Below are 18,734 nucleotides of genomic sequence, written 5' to 3'. Positions count from 1 at the left end.
ATGGTAATGGCAGTTCATAGTATAATCTACTCTCCCTCTCTCTGTTCACACCCGGCAAACAAAACAAAAGGCACACTTCATTATTATTGTGGTAATAGTGAACCTTTTACTTCTTTTTTTTATAATAAATTAACGTAATTTCTTCAGTTTTGCCGGCCCTTTTTTAACGTATGCTTAGCTTGTTTAATCGAGTAAAAGAATTCTTTTGGCCTTCTCTCTGAAAGCTGGATATGGGTCTTCTGCCTCCTCCAAAGGGTTGTTATTGTTTTATATTGGCACTCCACCCATGAAGTTTGCTTCTTGTATTTCATGTTTGTGATGGTGATTCGACCATTCGTCGTCTGAGCCACGTCGTATTTGTCCCTCTCCCGGAGCTGTCGAGGGGGCCTTGTGGCATTAACTCGAGAATTCTGTACTCTGCTCCGTCGCAGAAGGACCAGAGTGCTATAACTTTTTTTGGCAGTCTACGGCAGTTTACCTGTTGGGTAGAGGATACTTCCTGTTGCACGCCTGCATCGTGTTGCGTCACTTGACAGTGACCTTGCGTGCTCGTGCCCTAGTCCGAAGCTGGAGTGCTTGGGGCCTGTTGCTGGAGGCTTGGACTTGGTGCCTCACCGTGCATACCTACCCGTTTTCATTATTTGGAGGAGAGCTCGGCATTTGCTCTTGTGAACGGCGCAAGCATATGTGCGAGCGTATAGATACGCTCTGTATTCTCCTGCCTCTGGCCTTACACTGCGCCCTTGGAGTCAAGAGGAGGCCCTCCAGTGGCGAAGAAGAGCAAGCCCACTTTATTATTATTATTTACTATCGTCATTCGTTTCTCCGTGCGTCGGAGCAGCATCCCTTTATCTGTTGTACGCCCATAGTACGCCAGCGTCGGCATTCAACTTTTGCAAGGACTGCCCTAATTAGCCTGAGCGTTTGTTAGGCATTGTGAAATCAACATATTGGGTCTTTGTTAATACCGCTGTTAAAGTATGTATTCCATACAAGGCAGTGATTGAATATTGTACATATAGATTAAGGTTTTCTTCCCCTATCCCCATCTCCTACTATCGTGTGCTAGTAGTTCCTCATTGGACAGATTGGTATCGTTCTCGGCTAGCACTCTGCTGGGCCCGTGTTCGATTCTCCGACCGACCAATGAAGAATTAGAGGAATTTATTTCTGGTGATAGAAATTCATTTCTCGTTATAATGTGGTTCGGATTCCACAATAAGCTGTAGGTCCCTTTGGTTCTTAGCCACGTAAAGTAAGTCTAGTCCTTCAGGTCAGCCCTAGGAGAGCTGTTAATCAGCTCAGTGGTCTGGTTAAACTAAGACATACTTAACTTAGGAAAGTTTTTTTTTTTTCTTACTTCCACTGTTTACTTTCTCTTACTCCTTAGCGTGCTAGTTGGGTAGGCGATTGAGGGAGTGACTGACTTCTTCTTCTTGTGTGCTTCTTCTCCCCATGATTCAGTTTTCTGAGGGTTCTTTTGTGGTGCGTGTTATTTTGTAATGTTATTGTTAATTGAGTCTGTGGTTTTGTGTATCCTCTCTGAGATTGTGCTCTTTGGGTGTTTGATTGTCAAGGATCATACCCGTTTTGTGGTACTGATCTGAAAAATCAGGTCCACAAGAACCTTAAAAACTTCAGGCCATCCTGAAGTTCCTAACAATATTATTATGGTAAAGGTAGTTTACTTTATTATACAGTAAACTGCCATTACCAAATTAATTGTAGTTCAAGGTATAAAATCCTATCACTCTCTACTACTTAAGTATACAGCCCAAACGACATTTTAATGTGGTGGCAGTTTACTCTTTACTTTTTTTTTTTTTTTTACTTTTATCACATGTACTACACTTCTTATGGTAACATATGTTCATTAGTTAACAGTAGTTGATACTCATGTCCACTGATGGCGTTGAATGGGTTTTCTAAGATCGTTGGTGGTAGATTGTGTTAAGTGAGTGGTTTGAAAAGAGTATCCCACTCCCACCCACCCACTTCCGATTTCTCGGACATTGGAAGCTCTTCCAAAAACCGGACCTATTTGTATGTACTGTATCTATTTTCACGTGTTTCGTCTTAGTAACTTGTTTTTTGGCTTATTGTGCACTCTAAGGTATCGTCGTCTTTACGCTTTCTTGAAATTGTAGCTGTTTAATGAGAGGGGTTTAGTATTGTTCAAGTGTTATAATCAGGACTGTGATAGCCGAGTAATTTTTATTTATTTATTTTTTTTTTTATGTTCCGCAGTGTCTGACTCAAGTGTTTTGGTCCAGCATTTGACAGCACAACTCAGGAGGTCAGCCTGTTATTTTGGGGTATATTTATACGTGTCAAGGAACAAGGAGTACAGTTCCTCTTATAAGCAAGGAAGGTGTCTCTGTATTCCCCCGAATCGTACGGCGTCGAGCAAGGATATGTCGTCTTCTGTACCTCGATGTACTAGTATGACGCTATAACTGCAGGTTATGAAAGGTTACTGTTCATTTGTAGTTTGTAACTATTCGTACAGGATAAAGAGTAATTACTCAGTTATATAAACGTGGCACCATGGGAAATAAACATGTTATGTAAATCAGCTGCACTGTATAACGTGTTACTGCATTTTGGTTTTGTAAACTTTATTTTGTATAGTGTTTGTGTTAGTTAGTTATAAATGATTTGTTTAACCAGACCTCTGAACTCTTTTAGGTTCTTCTCGGGCTGGGAAAAAGAATGGGGAAAGAGTACATAAAAAATTAAGTAGTTAACTAAATAAATAAATAATAAAAAAAAGGGGAGGGGAATTAGAAAAAACAACCGAGAAAAAAAAAGAAAAAAGGGGGAAGATTATATTTTACTTATCAATTTAATTTTGTTTAGAAGAGAATGATATTATTAATTGAAAAGTTATTACCTTCTGCTAGAATATCCTTTATTGATTTATTTTGTAAATAAGTCTTTCTTTCATGATGCCATCTGGGACAGTCAATCAAGATGTGTTTGATTGTTACTGGGATGTTACATCTTTCACAAGTTTAGTGTTTGTGAACGATTATTTATTTGATTCACGGTTACTTTATTATTGTTTAATCTTTATCATATGAAAATTGTCTACAGTTATTCACAATCAAATAGCGCCAACATTACCACTAGCAATGTCTTCAGCTTCTATATTTATTTTGTTATATATACTGATACTTATGTAATCTGTTGCTAATTACTGGTTCAATTGTTATTACCCACAAGCAAGTGGGTAATTTGGATAATTGTGTGGGTAATGGAAGGCTACTATATGATTTATAATTTATTATATCTTAAAATTTAGAAATTGAACAAAAACATGAGTTGGCAACTTTGCCTGACTGGCAGACTGCCATTTAGAGCTGGTGAGTGCTGAATCTCAGCTGTGTGGTTGTTTCAACAGTTTACCACCATATCTTTGCAGTATGGTTGCTTTCAACGGCTTACCACCATACTATCTTTGCAGCAGTCTCTGTAGAAGCCTCATCAAAGAATTTGCTTTTTTCTTTTTTAGTTTTTTTTTCGCTTCTCAAATATTTGTTGGTGGAGGTAATAATACTCTTGTGGAAAAGACTCATCTTGTTTAACTGCGATAATGTATTTTATTAATTCAGCGCCAATTCATTACCATCAATTCCTATTAATTTTGATAAGCAACTTTTTCAATTCCAATTCACTGAATATTAACATCAATTCCAGTTCGATTCATAACTGGCCATTGCCCTGCTAGCAGTGGCAGGTTTTTTTGTTTGCAGCTGGAAAACACTAAGCCGAACCAAAAATACAATGATTCATTCCTATCTATGGGATTCAGACACATAACTGATAGGGAAGGTACGCAAAAACCGCAGCATGTTATTTGCCAGAAGGTTCTCACAAACGAGAGCTTAAAACCAATTAAGCTTCAAGATCACTTCAGAAAATTACATCCTACACACCAGGACATGGATGTAGCATTCTTCATAAGGAAGGAAGCTCTCCTGAAGATGAGTAGAATTGATTCTACTGGATGTTGCTCAAAGCACTCAACTGCAGCAACTGAAGCATCATACAGTGTTGCACTCCGCATCACAAGAGAGAGAAAACTGCACACAATCGGAGAAATGCTTTATCCTGCCCTGTGCAAAAGAAATAGCGTCACTTTTGTGCAGAGAAGAGGCTGGAAATCCTCTCCTTGTCAAATAATGCTATACAGAGGAGGATTAGCGACATAAGCAATGATATTAAACTGCAGGGGGTTGAACAAATGAAGATTAGCCTATTTCCATACTTTGCATTAGTTTTGCATGAGACAAAAGATGTGGCTTTATGTGCTCAACTAATAGTGTATGTGCGTTATTTCGTCAATAACACACTTAAAGAGGACTTTCTCTTCTGCCGAGAACTGAAAGCTATCACAACTGCTAAAGGCATTGTTGATGAGGTTGACTGCTTTTCACAGAGGAAAATGTTATTTGCAGTTTATACCGACGGAGCTCCTGTTATGATTGGAGCCCAATCTACAATCAAGGTTCTTGTACAGAAGTAGTGTCCAGAAGTAATTTGAACGCATTGTGTTACATATCGCCAAGTACTGGCAGCAAAACCCTTCCTCTGGAGCTGAAAGGAGTGATAGCAGTTGTTGTGAAAGCCATGAACTTCATACGCAGAAGAGCTGTGAACCACCATATATTTCGTGAGCTCTGCAGTGAGATAGGCTCAGACAAGACGGAATAACATAAGGTGTGTTCACCGAGGGATCTGATCACTAATTTCCCTCTCTCTGTGACGTCACAGGAGCACATCGACCGGGCAATACACTTGTCACTCTGCCTTGATTTTGACAGTCATTAGTTGCATTGTTGCAGTTCACGATTATGGGTGTGTTCCATATCTGGGTGCACTAATAGTTCCAGACAGAAGGGATTTGTTTTCACAGATTCTCTAAAGACCCCAAGGTGTCCAAAGTATGGATTAATGCATGTAAAAGAAGTGATAGCATTAATGTTAAGGATGCCAGGATTTGTTCTGTCCATTTCCGGACAGAAAATTTACGAAAGAAATCATCAACATGAACCGCTGCTACCACAACTTTACCAGAGAAGTTATCACAGGTTAAAGAAAACCGCAGTTCCCTCTTTAAATTTACCTCTTAACACTTTCATATCCAATTGACGTAATATTACGCAAAATCACCCTACCCCCGCCTTACCTGACTGACGTAATTTCATGTAAAATTTACCGAAATTTTTCGTACGTGTGGTAGGGGTAAATTTTTTTTATTTTCGGACAAGTAGCGATTTCCATAGGCTAGATCACACCTTGGACCGTGTAACTTGGGTATCAATACGCCAGCCAAGTAGTTCATGTACTGCGCATGCTCAAATCCCAGGCATAGTAAAATTCTCACAATGAAATCAGCTGATCCCACCCACACTTCGCTCTCAGTGACCACACGTGCGAGCTCCTGTCGACGCGTTTGTTCACATAGTGACGTCACGAGAGAACAATTTTCCGAGATGCATTTGCGAAGTTTTTACAGAAAAAGTAGAGCAAAACGCGTTAGTGCATCCCATAAGAGACGATTAGATTTTAGGCAGGGCTCTGAATCTCCAGAAGATGCCAAGATAAGGAGGCTGCTAATGGATTATGACTTTTCTTGGAAGGCTCGTAGGATTAACCTCACACCAACCAAGCAATCCATGGAACTGCTTCGTCTGGAGTGGGAGGAAGAAGATTCCGATGCTGAAGTGATTGATGCTGATGCTGATGAAATGATTGAGGGGAGTGATGTTGATGAGGTAATGGCTCCAGGAGTTGTAGCATTAGAAATTGTGTTACAGGTACACAAAGAAGAGTTGAGAGAGGCCGCTATTAGTGTTGGTGAAGTACCGGGAACTACCGGGAACAAGTGGCGTAAGCATCAGGGAGAGAGGTAAGAGAGAGAAGAAAAAAGTACATAAGTTGGAGAGAGATGCTGCTGGGATTTCTGTTGCTGGGGGTTCTGATGCTGCTGTATTTCTGTTGTTGGGGGTTCTGTTGGTGAAGCTGGTATTGTTAGGGCTTCTGTTGGTATGCTTGTTCGAGGTGGTGCAACAGGTGGTGTAAGTATAGCGAGTAAAGGCAAGGGTAAGGGTAAGAAGGGCATATATGCCAAGAAAAAGACAAAAGGTAAGTTTGTGAGAGGGCCTGCTGGTGTTGATGTTTTGGGGGGAGATGCTGGAGGTGTTGGAGATGCTGTAAGTAGTGTTGGAGGAGGAGATGGTGATGCTGGGTGTTGGGGATGCTGGGAGTAGTGTTGGAGGAGATGGTGATGCTGGGGGTGTTGGAGTTGCTGGAGGAGAGATGGTGATGCTGGGGATGGTGATGCTGGGGGTGTTGGAGATGCTGTGAGTAGTGTTGGGGGGAGGAGATGGTGATGCTGGGGTGTTGGGGATGCTGAGAGTAGTGTTGGAGGAGATGGTGATGCCGGGGTGTTGGAGTTGCTGGGAGCAGTGTTGGGGGAGAGATGGTGATGCTGGGGTGTTGGAGTTGCTGGGAGCAGTGTTGGGGAAGGAGACGGTGATGCTGGGGGTGTTGGAGTTGCTGGGAGCAGTGTTGGGGAGGAGATGGTGATGCTGGGGTGTTGGAGTTGCTGGGAGCAGTGTTGGGGGAGGAGATGGTGATGCAGGGAGTGTTGGTGATGATGGTGTTGTAGTGATAAATCTTGAGGGTGCTGCTGTGTCTGTTGTATATCCTGGAGGTGCAAAGGAAGGTGTTGCTGATCCTGGGAGGCCTTCACTTGATTTTGAGGCATTTCTTGAAGGCAGTGATGCTGGGAGTGGGAGGGGTGTTAGTGATGATGAGGGAGGCTTTGAGGGATTTTATGGTGCCCCTAGAGATGCTGGGAGTGATGAGGCCTTGGGTTCTGGTGATGCCTCAGGGGTTCAAAGAGGCTGTAGGAGTGCTAGGAGGAGTAGTAGTAGTGGTAGTGAAAGCAGTGATTCTGATGTCCAGGCAGAGGGTGCTGGTGGTGGTATATATGTAGGTGGTCCCCGTCGTGCCCGAGGTGAACGTTCCCGAAGGAGGAGGATGGATGGATGGATGTATGATATTTAGGGCAAAAGCCCAGGCACTGGGGCCAACAAGGCCATTCAGCGCCGTAATGGAAAGAAAATAAATTATGTTAAAGTTATGAATTCATGAAGGAAATGATTAATAAATAAAATGAAGTGATGTGACCAATAAATAAGGGTATGAAGTTTAATGAATGATGTGCTATATACATAAAAAAATTAATGTCATTAAAATTCTACGTGATGTAATAAATTAAATAAAATTAAATATCGTTAAAAATTTTAATACACTTTAAAAAAGAGATGATAGCAGAAATATCTGCTTCATCTCCCAAAATATCAGACAGGATTTACCCTGAAAATATCTCTCTCTTTGGTTAAAATATTTGGGGCAGACCACCAGAATGTGCTCCACTGTTAGTGTCTCGTCACAGTAAGCACACTCTGGAGGGCTGCTTCCTTCTAAAATAAACTGATGGTTAGACGAGTGTGCCCAATCCTTAATCTCGTTAAAATAACCTCTGTTCGTCTGTCAAGCTGGAATGACGAAGACCACGGTAGTACATTATCCCTAATATTTCTATATTTCTTATTATTGGCAAGAAGGGAGAAGTCCACCTTTCTTGCCATTTACTTAAAACATAAGATCTAATGGGACCTTTTAGATCTGTACGAGGCACTTTTCTAAAAGAGGTTTCTGATAAAATACTAGCAGCTTTCGCTTCCTGTCTGCCATCTCGTTTCGCGAATCCCACGTGAGAAGGGACCCAACAGAAAGAGACTGATTTACGTCGACAATATATACGAAAAAGCCACTCCTGAACTTTTTCAATTAATGGATGAAAGCTATTAAATTTTTAATAGCTTCTAAGGTGCTTCTAGAGTCTGAGTATATGACAAAATTAGAGTCACTACTTTGAAAAACTAAATCTAGGGCAGACACTACGGCTGTTAATTGGGCAGTAAATATTGATGCAGAGTCAGGTAATTTAGCTGTGTACGCTGTATCACCAAGGATAACAGCGCAACCAACACCACTATCTGACTTAGATCCATCTGTATAAATTTTTGTAAAATTAGTATGGGTAACATCGTGCTCTAAGAATTTTCCCCTAATCTCTTCTACAGTGCAGTCCTTTTTGTTAAACAGTTTCTTACATATTGATGCTTCTGGGATAAGCCATGGAGGATTTACAGGATATTCTACTTCCAGGACTTTCTGGGATTTAAGGTGATTATTCCTAACATCCTCATTCAGTCGAATTTGGAATGGTTTAGAAGCTCTTGTACCAGAAAAACTTCGAGAGTCTGTTTCCTTTAGTGCTTGAAAGGAGGGATTTTTGGGAGCACTTTTTCATTCTAGCCATGTATCGCAACCTAGCTCTTGCCTTCTTAGATCAAGGGGTAAATGATCTGTGTCGACATAAATGCTTTCAACAGGCGAAGTTCTAAAAGCCCCTGAGCATATTCTCAACCCCATGTTGTGTACAACATCCAGTTCCTTTAGCTTGGTTTTACAGGCTGAGGAACGAAGGTGGTCTGGATCTTCGAGGATGAGCGGCCGTGACAGGCAACCAACCCCCATGATGTTGATGGGGAGTGGACCCAGGATCCTACGCCTCCAGTGATTCTGCCTTTCACAGGCATGCCAGGGTTGAATGTCCCTACCCCTACGACAATTCTCGGATTTCTCCAGCTCTTTATTACTAGAGAGCTGTTGGTATACTTGGCTGCAGAAACCAATGCGTATGCATATTACATGCGTAAGGAGATGTGTCGTGGGGACAAAGGATCCTGGGTGCCTGTAACTGTGCAAGAGATGGCTATATTCCTGGGCCTCATCATTATCATGGGGATTTTTCCGGCACCAGAGAGGCGAATGTGCTGGCAGACAGGCAAAATTTTTTCTATGCCAGGTTTTGCTAGGATCATGTCCAGGAACCGGTTTGATACCATCAACCGGTACTTTCATACAGCAAACAGAAAGGCTATCCCTCAAGGTAACAATGACCGATTATTCCTTGTGAGACCTGTCATCAATTACCTGAAGGCATGATTTAGGGCCACCTACACCCCAGAACGCAATGTCTCATTGGATGAGGGCTTGATGCCATACAAGGGTAGGCTGTCTATCAAGACCTACAACCCCCAGAAACCTTCCAAGTATGGTATCAAACTCTATATGTTGTGTGAAGCTAAGAGCGGATACGTTATTGACTTCCTGACATATGGAGGAAGTACCTCAACCTTGAAGGACATTGTGTTCACACTAATGGGCCCTCTCTTGGACAAAGGTTACCATGTTTTCATGGACAACTACTACAACTCTATTGAATAGGCTGAGGAGTTGTATTCTCATGGTGTTCTCTATTCAGGGACACTTCGTCTTGTATGGAAGGGAGCACCTAACTTTCTAAAGACTTTGGCTCGTCAACGGGTGCCTCGGAATTCAATGCACTTCCATAGGAGGGGGAGCGTCTTCGTAATCTGTTGGCAGGACATTCGACTCATGACAATGATCACTACAGCTTGCAATGCAGAAACGGAAGCGTTTGTGCACAGGAGGTGAGTAAGGCGGGCTACTGGTTAAAGTCTTGAAACGGTCACAATGGCTAGACCTTTGATTATTGGCACCTACTGTCAGTATATGGGTGGGGCAGACCTGTTTGACCAGCTGATGAAATACTACTCAATGGCCAGGAAGGGAATGAAGTGGACCAGCAAGTTTACTTTCTATTTATTGCAGATGGCAATACTTAATGCTTACACTATGTTTGCCAAATACCACCCACAAGGTAAGAAAATCAAACTTCTTGAATTTATGTATGAATCTGCTGAAGCACTTACAAACTTCAACGCAGAAGACTGGCCCTTGAGCGATATTTCTTTTGCTCGTTTACCTGACCTACCTGTAGCTGACAGATTAGATGTCCTGCCTGTTCCTGTTCCTGCTGCTGCTGCTGCATCTGCTGGCGAAGATTCTGAGCCTGACGATCCCCATTCTATGGATTCTGATGTTGACATTCCTGAGGCTGCTGTTGAATCTCCTGTTCCTCCTCCTCCTCCTCGTACTTCTTCTGTGGCCCCTTCTCTTGCAGACGTTGGTCCCTCTGGTGCTGGTCCCCCTACTGTTGGTCCCTCTGCTGCTGGTACTGAACCAGAACTGTTAGGTGTGCCACGCCAGCATGCCAACTTCCTGGAGAACTATGAGCGTCTTGCACCAGGGGAACATAGCCTCATTCATATAAGGGAGATTCCTCCATCAAGGGGAAAACAGCTGAGATGCCACATCTGCTTGCTAGATAACAGACGTAAGGACACATCATGGGTGTGAAAGGCATGTAGAGTTCCTCTGTGTAGGGCACCAAGAAATTGCTTCTACAGATACCACACAGAGAAGCAACTCAAGCCTTCACCAAGTCGTGGGTCAGGCCCTGCCAAAAAGGTGCAGGAGACCACGGATAATCATCTAACTCCTGCAGCTTCCTCCTCCCTCAGCAACCCTTCAGATGGCAGGCCCTTCACCTGAGGGAGGAGTTGTATATCGTCACCCTCATAAACTAACTGCCTAAGTCATTTTTCACTGATTTTTGGATTTTTGCCTAAATCAAATCTCCAATATGTGGCGCACCTACTGGTATACTTGCCTAAGTCAGATGTAGAAAGTAAGTGGAATAAATTTCCCAAAAAGCTTTCTGCCTAAGTCACTCAGTGACTTAGACATTATTATTACTATGCCAAAGTCATGATTGTGACTTGGGCAAAAAAATGACTTAGGCAGTTAGTTTATGAGGGTGACGATTATAGGAATTCAAGAGGGGTCACGATATTTGGTGGGTACATTATTCAAATTTCTGGTGATGAGTTTTTATGAATATTTCTAATTTTTTCCCATACAATGTTTCTCTTCTAATATTTTGTAATCATTTTTTTATAATGTGGGGTTTATCTTTTTTTTTTTTTTTTTAAAATTTTTTAGGGTTTGTATATTGGTTTGTATCTTATTTTTCTTTTATAAAATGTGGGGTTTGTATGTGGGTTTGTATTTTACATTTTTTTTACATTTTTTTTTTAAATGTGGGATTCGTATGTGGGATTACATTATTGGAAACAAACTTTCATACCCTCTTTTTCTATCAATTTTTTCACCAACTGGACTTATTCGTTTTCCATTCTATTATATGTCGATATTTAGATAATTTTGTTGGCTTTTTCATAAAAATAATTCATTCACCTAACTGTTATAGGTTTTGAGCTTCGAACAATAAAGTTGACAATTGTAACATTTTTTTTTTCGTTTCGATTAACTTACAACGTCAAAATGAAACTCTTGCCGTTACCGAAGCCATTTTTATTGACACTCACTTTTTTCTTTAACGTTTCCTCTACATTTTCGTATATTTACAAAGTAATTTCTATGAAAAATAACCGAGATAGGGCTTTTAAAAAAAAATTTTTTTTTTCTAGCGATAATTGTTACCATACGCCGGGCAGAGCGCTCAGTTTCTTACCCTCTTTTCTATCAATTTTTTCACCAACTGGACTTATTCGTTTTTCATTGTTTTATATGTCAATATTTAGAGAATTGTGTTGGCTTTTTCATAAAAAATAATTAATTCGCCTAACTGTTATAGCTTTTGAGCTACGAACGATAATGCTGACAACGGTAACAATTTTTTTCGTTTCGATCAACTTATAACGTCAAAATGAAACTGTTGCCGTTACCAAAGCCATTTTTCTTGACTTTTACTTTATTCTTCAACTTTTCCTCTACATTTTCGTATATTTACAAAGTAATTTCTATGAAAAATAACCGAGATGGGGCTCTTCAAAAAAAATTTTTTTCTAGCGATAATTCTCACCATACGCCGGGCAGAGCGCTCTGTTTCTTACTCTCTTTTCTATCAATTTTTTCACCAACTGGACTTATTCGTTTTTCATTGTTTTATATGTTAATATTCAGAGAATTGCGTTGGCTTTCTCATAAAAAGTAATTCATTCGCCTATCTGTTATAGCTTTTGAGCTACGAACGGTAATGTTGACAACGGTAACATTTTTTTCCGTTTCGATCAACTTATAACGTCGAAATGAAACTTTTTGCCATTACCAAAGCCATTTTTCTTGACTCTCACTTTATTCCTCAATCTTTCCTCTACATTTTTCGTATATTTTACCAAGTAATTTCTATGAAAAATAACAGAGATAGGGCTCTTCAAAAAAACCTTTTTCTAGGGATAATTTCTCACCATACGCCGGGCATCGCGCTCTGTTTCTTACCCTCTTTTCTATCAATTTTTTCACCAGCTGGACTTATTCGTTTTCCATTGTTTTATATGTCGATATTTAGAGAATTTTGTTGGCTTTCTCATAAAAAATAATTCATTAGCCTGACTTTCATAGTTTTTGGGTTACGAACGAAAATATAAAAATAGGTAAAGATTTTTTTTTTCGTTAAATAACAGACATTTTTTCGTATTTAGAGGGCTGGGACTCTTATTCTGACTATTCCACCATAAAATATAAACATTTAAAAAAAAGGACGGCAAATTGAACGTTGTTGGCATAAAAATTCTATTTTTGCTGAATTTTCGAAATAATTATTTTTTCGCACTGTCGAGCGCTCCCAGACACCTTGGGTCTCAGGTAGGCTCAGTGATATGATAACTATACAGATACGAAAGTATTAAGGATGTAAAGTCAGGTATGGTTTAACAATTTGTTTACAATCTCATTAGTGCAATTTTTAGTGACATATCTTCGGTTGATAAGTAGCCTGGACTAAATTCTTGAAATGAAGTACAAAATTAGAATAGGCCTACCCTATGCAATGAATGAAGAAATTATCGGATTAAGGCTATCCAATTTTTTTTTCTTTTATACTTTCTTTTTATGAATGTAAAGTTGTTCGAACACGTGATTAGGCCTATGTATGGTACCTAATTCTGAGTAGTCTTCCTGTACAGACAATAATTAGGCCTAGATCTTTTATTTTCTTAAGAACCCCACTAAGGGATATCATTGGGGTCAGAGCGTTGAATCTGGTAATAAAAGCATACACCTATTGATGAGTCACGTAGTGTATGGAGAATTAAGTGGCTTTCATTAGCCTAATCATTTTCTTATCTGTGAATAAGCCCAAAATCATTATATATATATATATATATATATATATATATATATATATATATATATATATATATATATATATATATATATATATAATGTATGTATTTATTATATATATATATATAAATGAATGCCTGACCACATAGGGGTAAGGGGGTTTCTTGTCTCACCTGGAATCCTGATTGTATATATTTGTGTTGCACGTTTTTCTTGCATATTCTTTCAATTACAGTAAATAAAAGGTATTTTGATTGCACTGTATACCATTTAAATGTGCTAGATTACCCTCAAGATATGCTAGATTACCCTCAAGATATGCTGGATTACAGTCGAACAGCATAGGCTATATAAACTCCAAAATAAAATGTCAATGTAACTTTTTTTTTCGCTAAGGCATCTTGCCTTAGTTAAAACATCTTTATTATAATTTTATTGCCTAGTGTCGCTTAGTTCTGTCCTGTCTGGCAACCCCTCATGGGGGATATGCCGTATTTTAGGTGAAAAAATTGCCTATTGTGTATATATGTCCAGCAGATATAAAAAAATTGTTCTATTTATTCAAGAAATGCATTTACTGATATTGTTTTAGGAATTAACCAGTTAACCTGGTTCTATAAAAGATTCAGCCCAAAAAAAAAAAAAATTGTTGGCGCATAATAATAATAATAATAATAATATATATATATATATATATATATATATATATATATATATATATATATATATATATATATATATATATAAACTACTATTATACAACAAATCCAGACCGAAGTGAGAGATGAGAGAGACGTGGAGGAAAAGAACCGCCACTGAAGCTATACTTAATTACGATGCTAGAAGGGACGAAGAAGAGGCAAATGAGCTGAAAGCAAGGAATGAAGAAGTAACAATTATTTAAAGTTTGAAATGTGAAATCAATAGTCTGCAGCAGGAAAATGCACAATTGAAGGCAGAGAATGAAGAGCTTGTCGGGGATTTATCGGTTGCAAATACAAAACTTCAGCGAGTAAAAATGTCGCTGAAACCTCTCTTTTCTGAAGAGCAATTTGAATTCTTCTTTTCAGGAGTGAGTTAGTTAGTTATAAATGATTTGTTTAACCAGACCTCTGAACTCTTTTAGGGTTCTTCTCGGGCTGGGAAAAGAATGGGGGAAAGAGTACATAAAAAAATTAAGTAGTTAACTAAATAAATAAATAATAAAAAAAAAAGGGGGAGGAGAATTAGAAAAAAACAATCGAGGAAAAAAAAAAAGGGGGGGAAATTATATTTTACTTATCAATTTAATTTTGTTTAGGAAGAGAATGATATTATTAATTGAAAAGTTATTACCTTCTGCTAGAATATCCTTTATTGATTTATTTTGTAAATAAGTCTTTCTTTCATGATGCCATCTGGGACAGTCAATCAAGATGTGTTTGATTGTTACTGGGATGTTACATCTTTCACAAGTTATTGGGTTTGTGTGCGGAGTTGACATCAGATGACCATGTGTAAAACAATACGGAAATGGTCTAATTCAGATATTCCTTTGGCCTTGTCATTAAGAGCACTGAGTCCTAAAACCTATCGATATTTGAGAATTTCTTGTAAATTACCATTCCCGAGCATTACAACACTGAATCGGTGGGCAAGGCAGTTAAGTTGTGAACCTGGTATGCTTTTACCTGCAATTGAGTTAATGGTTGCTAAAGGTAAAACTATGTCCCCATATTGAAAAAATTGCTGTCCTCTTTTTCGATGAAATGAAGATAGAAGAAAGATGGTCCTTTGATGAATCTAATGGCAGGATCTATGAACCTCATAAACAAGGATAAGTGGTTATAATACGTGGTCTCTTTGATAAATGGAAGCAACCAGTTTGTTATGAATTTGATCAACCCATGACCAAAGATATCTTGTTTGCCTTGATTAATCAGTTTGAGAAGGCAGGTTTCCCTGTTGTAAGTATTACATCAGATATGGGAAGTACCAATCAAGGTCTGCTTAAAGCCTTTCATATAGCTGTTGATCAAAATTGTTTTGTTAATCCTGCTGATTCATCTAGAACTGTGTTTGTTTTTGCAGATCCACCTCACTTAATGAAATTGATAAGAAATAATCTAATTGACAATGGTTTTCTGATTTCAGGTAAACTGATTACATCAAATCCAATTTCAGAACTTGTATCTCTGTCTACACGTGATTTAAAGTTAGCTCATAAGATAAATATGACTCACTTAACTGTCAAAGATTATAAAAGACGGAATGTAAAGCTTGCTGTCCAGCTACTTTCTTCACCTGTGGCGAATGCAATAGATTTTTCCCACAGTACAGGTTTACTCAAAAGTATGCATTGTAGGGAGACTTCTGATTTAATAATGTTGATTGATCAGTGGTTTGATATAATGAATTCTTGTATGAGATACGACTCTGTAAAAACTAGCAGAAATGCATTTTTGGGCGAGAAACACCAAATTGACATTCTTGATTATTATTATTATTATTAAAATAGTTTTACCAGACCACTGAGCTGACTAATCAGCTCTTATAGGGCTGGCCCGAAGGATTAGGATGAAATGCCAGGTCTAGGCCATAGGCCTAGAACTGGGACCAAACAGGTCATTCGCATGATGATGAATAAATGAAAATGAAGTTTAAAAGAAAAAAACTGTATAACAAATATGCTGAAACGCATGTATACAATATGACATTCTTGACAAAATGATAATGTTTGCTCAAGAATTACGGGTCAGAGGTAAAATGTATCCTTTTCAGAAAGGCATCATTATATCATCAAAGTCAGTCAATTATTATTATTATTAAAGTAGTTTACCCAGACCACTAAGCTGACTTTCAGCTCTCATAGGGCTGGCCCGAAGGATTTTATTAAAATACTAGGTCAAGGCCTGAAGTCAAGCGCTAGGACCCAATAGATCATCCGATACAAAGATGAATGAATTAAAATGAAATTAAAAACTGCACATAGGCACATCCTCTCATACAATAAATACATTTACTCAGACTTCCTTACAAGCATACTAAAACGGTATATTAAAATTCAGAATATAAATTAAACAAAATTTTAAAATTTTTCTCATTTTTGTAAAATTCAAAGGTTAAAAGGGTTTTCATACTTTTATTATTTACTTATTTTTATATTTTGTTAATTAAATTACAGTTCTTCAAGAACATCAAAATTGGAATGATTGAAAATTTGAAAGATTGACAAAATTTCTTTCACTGATCTATTTCCAAAAGTAGACATTCGTTGTCGGTCATACTTTGGACATTCACATAACACATGTCTGACCGTTATGATTACTCTGCATTCTGAGCACTCGGGAGCCGGGCCATGTGGGCTGCTCATTAAGTGCCCATGTGTCAGACAAGTAGGGCCTATTCTGAGGCGTTTTAAAATTGCTTGTGCGTGTCTCTCTCTGATATGATGAACTCCATTTTTTAACATTAGGTTTTATTTCTTTCAGTTTATTACTTTCAGGTTCTTCATCCCATATATATTGCCATTTATTTATGATACCCATTTTTGTGTGATTTGCATAATCAGTAACAGGGATATTCACATTTGATCTTGTCATGTGAGTTGCTGCTTTAGCTGCTTTGTCTGCATCTTCATTTCCTTTGATCCCTACATGGGCAGGGATCCAACATATTTCTTCATTTTTTTCCATTATATAATTTATGGAGATATAATTTAATTTGTTGTACGATATTATTTTTTGATTTGTAACTTTGAATAGCTTCTATAGCGTTTCTCGGGTCACTGAAAGTCACAAAATTATTGAATGATGATTCTTTAATTATTTTTATAGCTGATGCAATTCCATACAATTCTGCTGTAAATACAGAAGCATTATTAGGAAGAGAGAAATGAAAAGTTTTGTCTTGGGACACTGCAGCATATCCCACTCCGTGTTCTGATTTAGATCCATCTGTATATATTGCGTAATGTGGACTTTTTCGGTTTATATGCTCTATTGTATGTTGTCTATGGTGTTCTGTTGTATAGGAGTTACTTTTTGATAAATACTTGAGGTGTGTGCAAATTCTCGTTTTATTCATTGTCCAGGGAGGAGGTGATTTTACTATTACAGGCACTTGTATATTTATATTCAGCGACTCAAACAATCCTCTAGCTCTAATTGGGAAAGGTGGTGGATGGTTGTTTATAAATACATCTCTTAATTCAAATAATTTTTTGGTTGAGAATCACTAGTTTGAATTCTTAAAGCACTTTTCATTGTTACTAGCTCTCTATGGAGAGACAAAGGCAGTTCACCACATTCAACTTGTAACGATGATTTTAATGATGATCTAAAGGCTCCTGAGCATATTCTAAAGCCTTCATTGTGAACAGGGTCTAACATTTTCAGAGCTGCGTCAGATGCCAAGCCATATACTTTGCTTCCATAATCAATGATGGACAGAACTGTTGCCTTATACAGCACAGTAGGGGAATGTCTATCGGCTCCCCAAGTAGTGTTCGATAGTTTTCTAATTAGATTTAATGCTCTTTTACTTTTAGATTTTACATATGTAATGTGGGCTCTCCAGTTCAAGTGAGTATCAAATACTAATCCCAAAAATTTTGCTGTTTGGCCAATTGGTATACTATGGTTTCTGATTTTTAAATCTATTTCTTCACCTTTTTTCCACTTTTTATTTTTATAAAACATGATTGCTCGAGTTTTATCTATGGAAAATTTAAAGCCTACAGATGAGGCCCATTCATCTATTTTTACTATGCTTTTATTAATGATTCGTTCTGCATGTTTTATTCAGGATGCTGAATAATATATGGCAAAATCATCCATGTACAGGTTACTTTTAATGCCAATAGGTAGATTTTTCCTGATATCATTAATTGCTAAAGTAAACAGTGTTCCACTAAGGACTGTTCCCTGTGGAACACCATTTTCAAGTGGAAATGTTCTAGACAGATCATCATCAATTCTCACCTGAAAATTGCGGTTTGTCAAAAAGTTCTGTATAAACCTAGGTAAATGTCCACGGATGTTGTTGTTTTGTAAATTTTTAATATAGCATACCTCCATATGGTATCGTATGCCTTTTCGGTGTCATAAAAGACAGCTACAGTAATTTGTTTTCGTTCAAAACCTCTATGTATATGGTCTTCTAAGTTACAGAGAGAATCCAATGTGGATCTGTTACACTGTGACCCAAACTGAGTGGGAGTTAAAATTTTATTTTCTCGAATGTGCCATGTTAGTCGAGCATTTACCATTTTCCTAACAATTTGCATAAGCAGCTTGTTAAAGAAATTGGTCTGTAATTATTTACATTGCTGGGATCCTTTCCAGGTTTGGGGATAGGAATTATTATAGCTTTACGCCATTCATCTGGAAATAAATTTCGAAGCCATAAATGATTATAAAACTCTAATAAGTGTGACTTTGCCAAAGGTGCTAAGTGGCTGATCATCTCAAAACAAATATTGTCACCTCCAGGAGCAGATTTATTGCTGTTCCAGAGAGCATATTCCACCTCTGACATACTAAATTTTCTATTATCAAAATTTATTGTTATTAATTCCATTTTATTTTTTTTTTGTG

The 18,734-nt window shown here is 38.2% G+C and overlaps 1 protein-coding gene across 1 annotated transcript; it reads left to right on the top strand.

Moving 5' to 3' along the window:
• Positions 1–8,679: 8,679 nt before the first annotated feature.
• LOC136825209 (piggyBac transposable element-derived protein 4-like) lies at positions 8,680–9,372 on the top strand. The gene is made up of 2 exons (XM_067081234.1): positions 8,680–8,929; positions 9,113–9,372. Exons 1-2 carry the CDS (start codon positions 8,680–8,682, stop codon positions 9,370–9,372), a joined length of 510 nt encoding a protein of 169 aa, XP_066937335.1.
• The last annotated feature ends 9,362 nt before the right edge of the window (positions 9,373–18,734 follow it).

The sequence above is a fragment of the Macrobrachium rosenbergii genome, chromosome 37 (assembly GCF_040412425.1).
Source record: "Macrobrachium rosenbergii isolate ZJJX-2024 chromosome 37, ASM4041242v1, whole genome shotgun sequence".
Classification (NCBI taxonomy): domain Eukaryota; kingdom Metazoa; phylum Arthropoda; class Malacostraca; order Decapoda; family Palaemonidae; genus Macrobrachium; species Macrobrachium rosenbergii.
The sequence above is the reverse complement of the archived record's forward strand: the minus strand, read 5'-3'. Positions and strand labels throughout refer to the sequence as shown.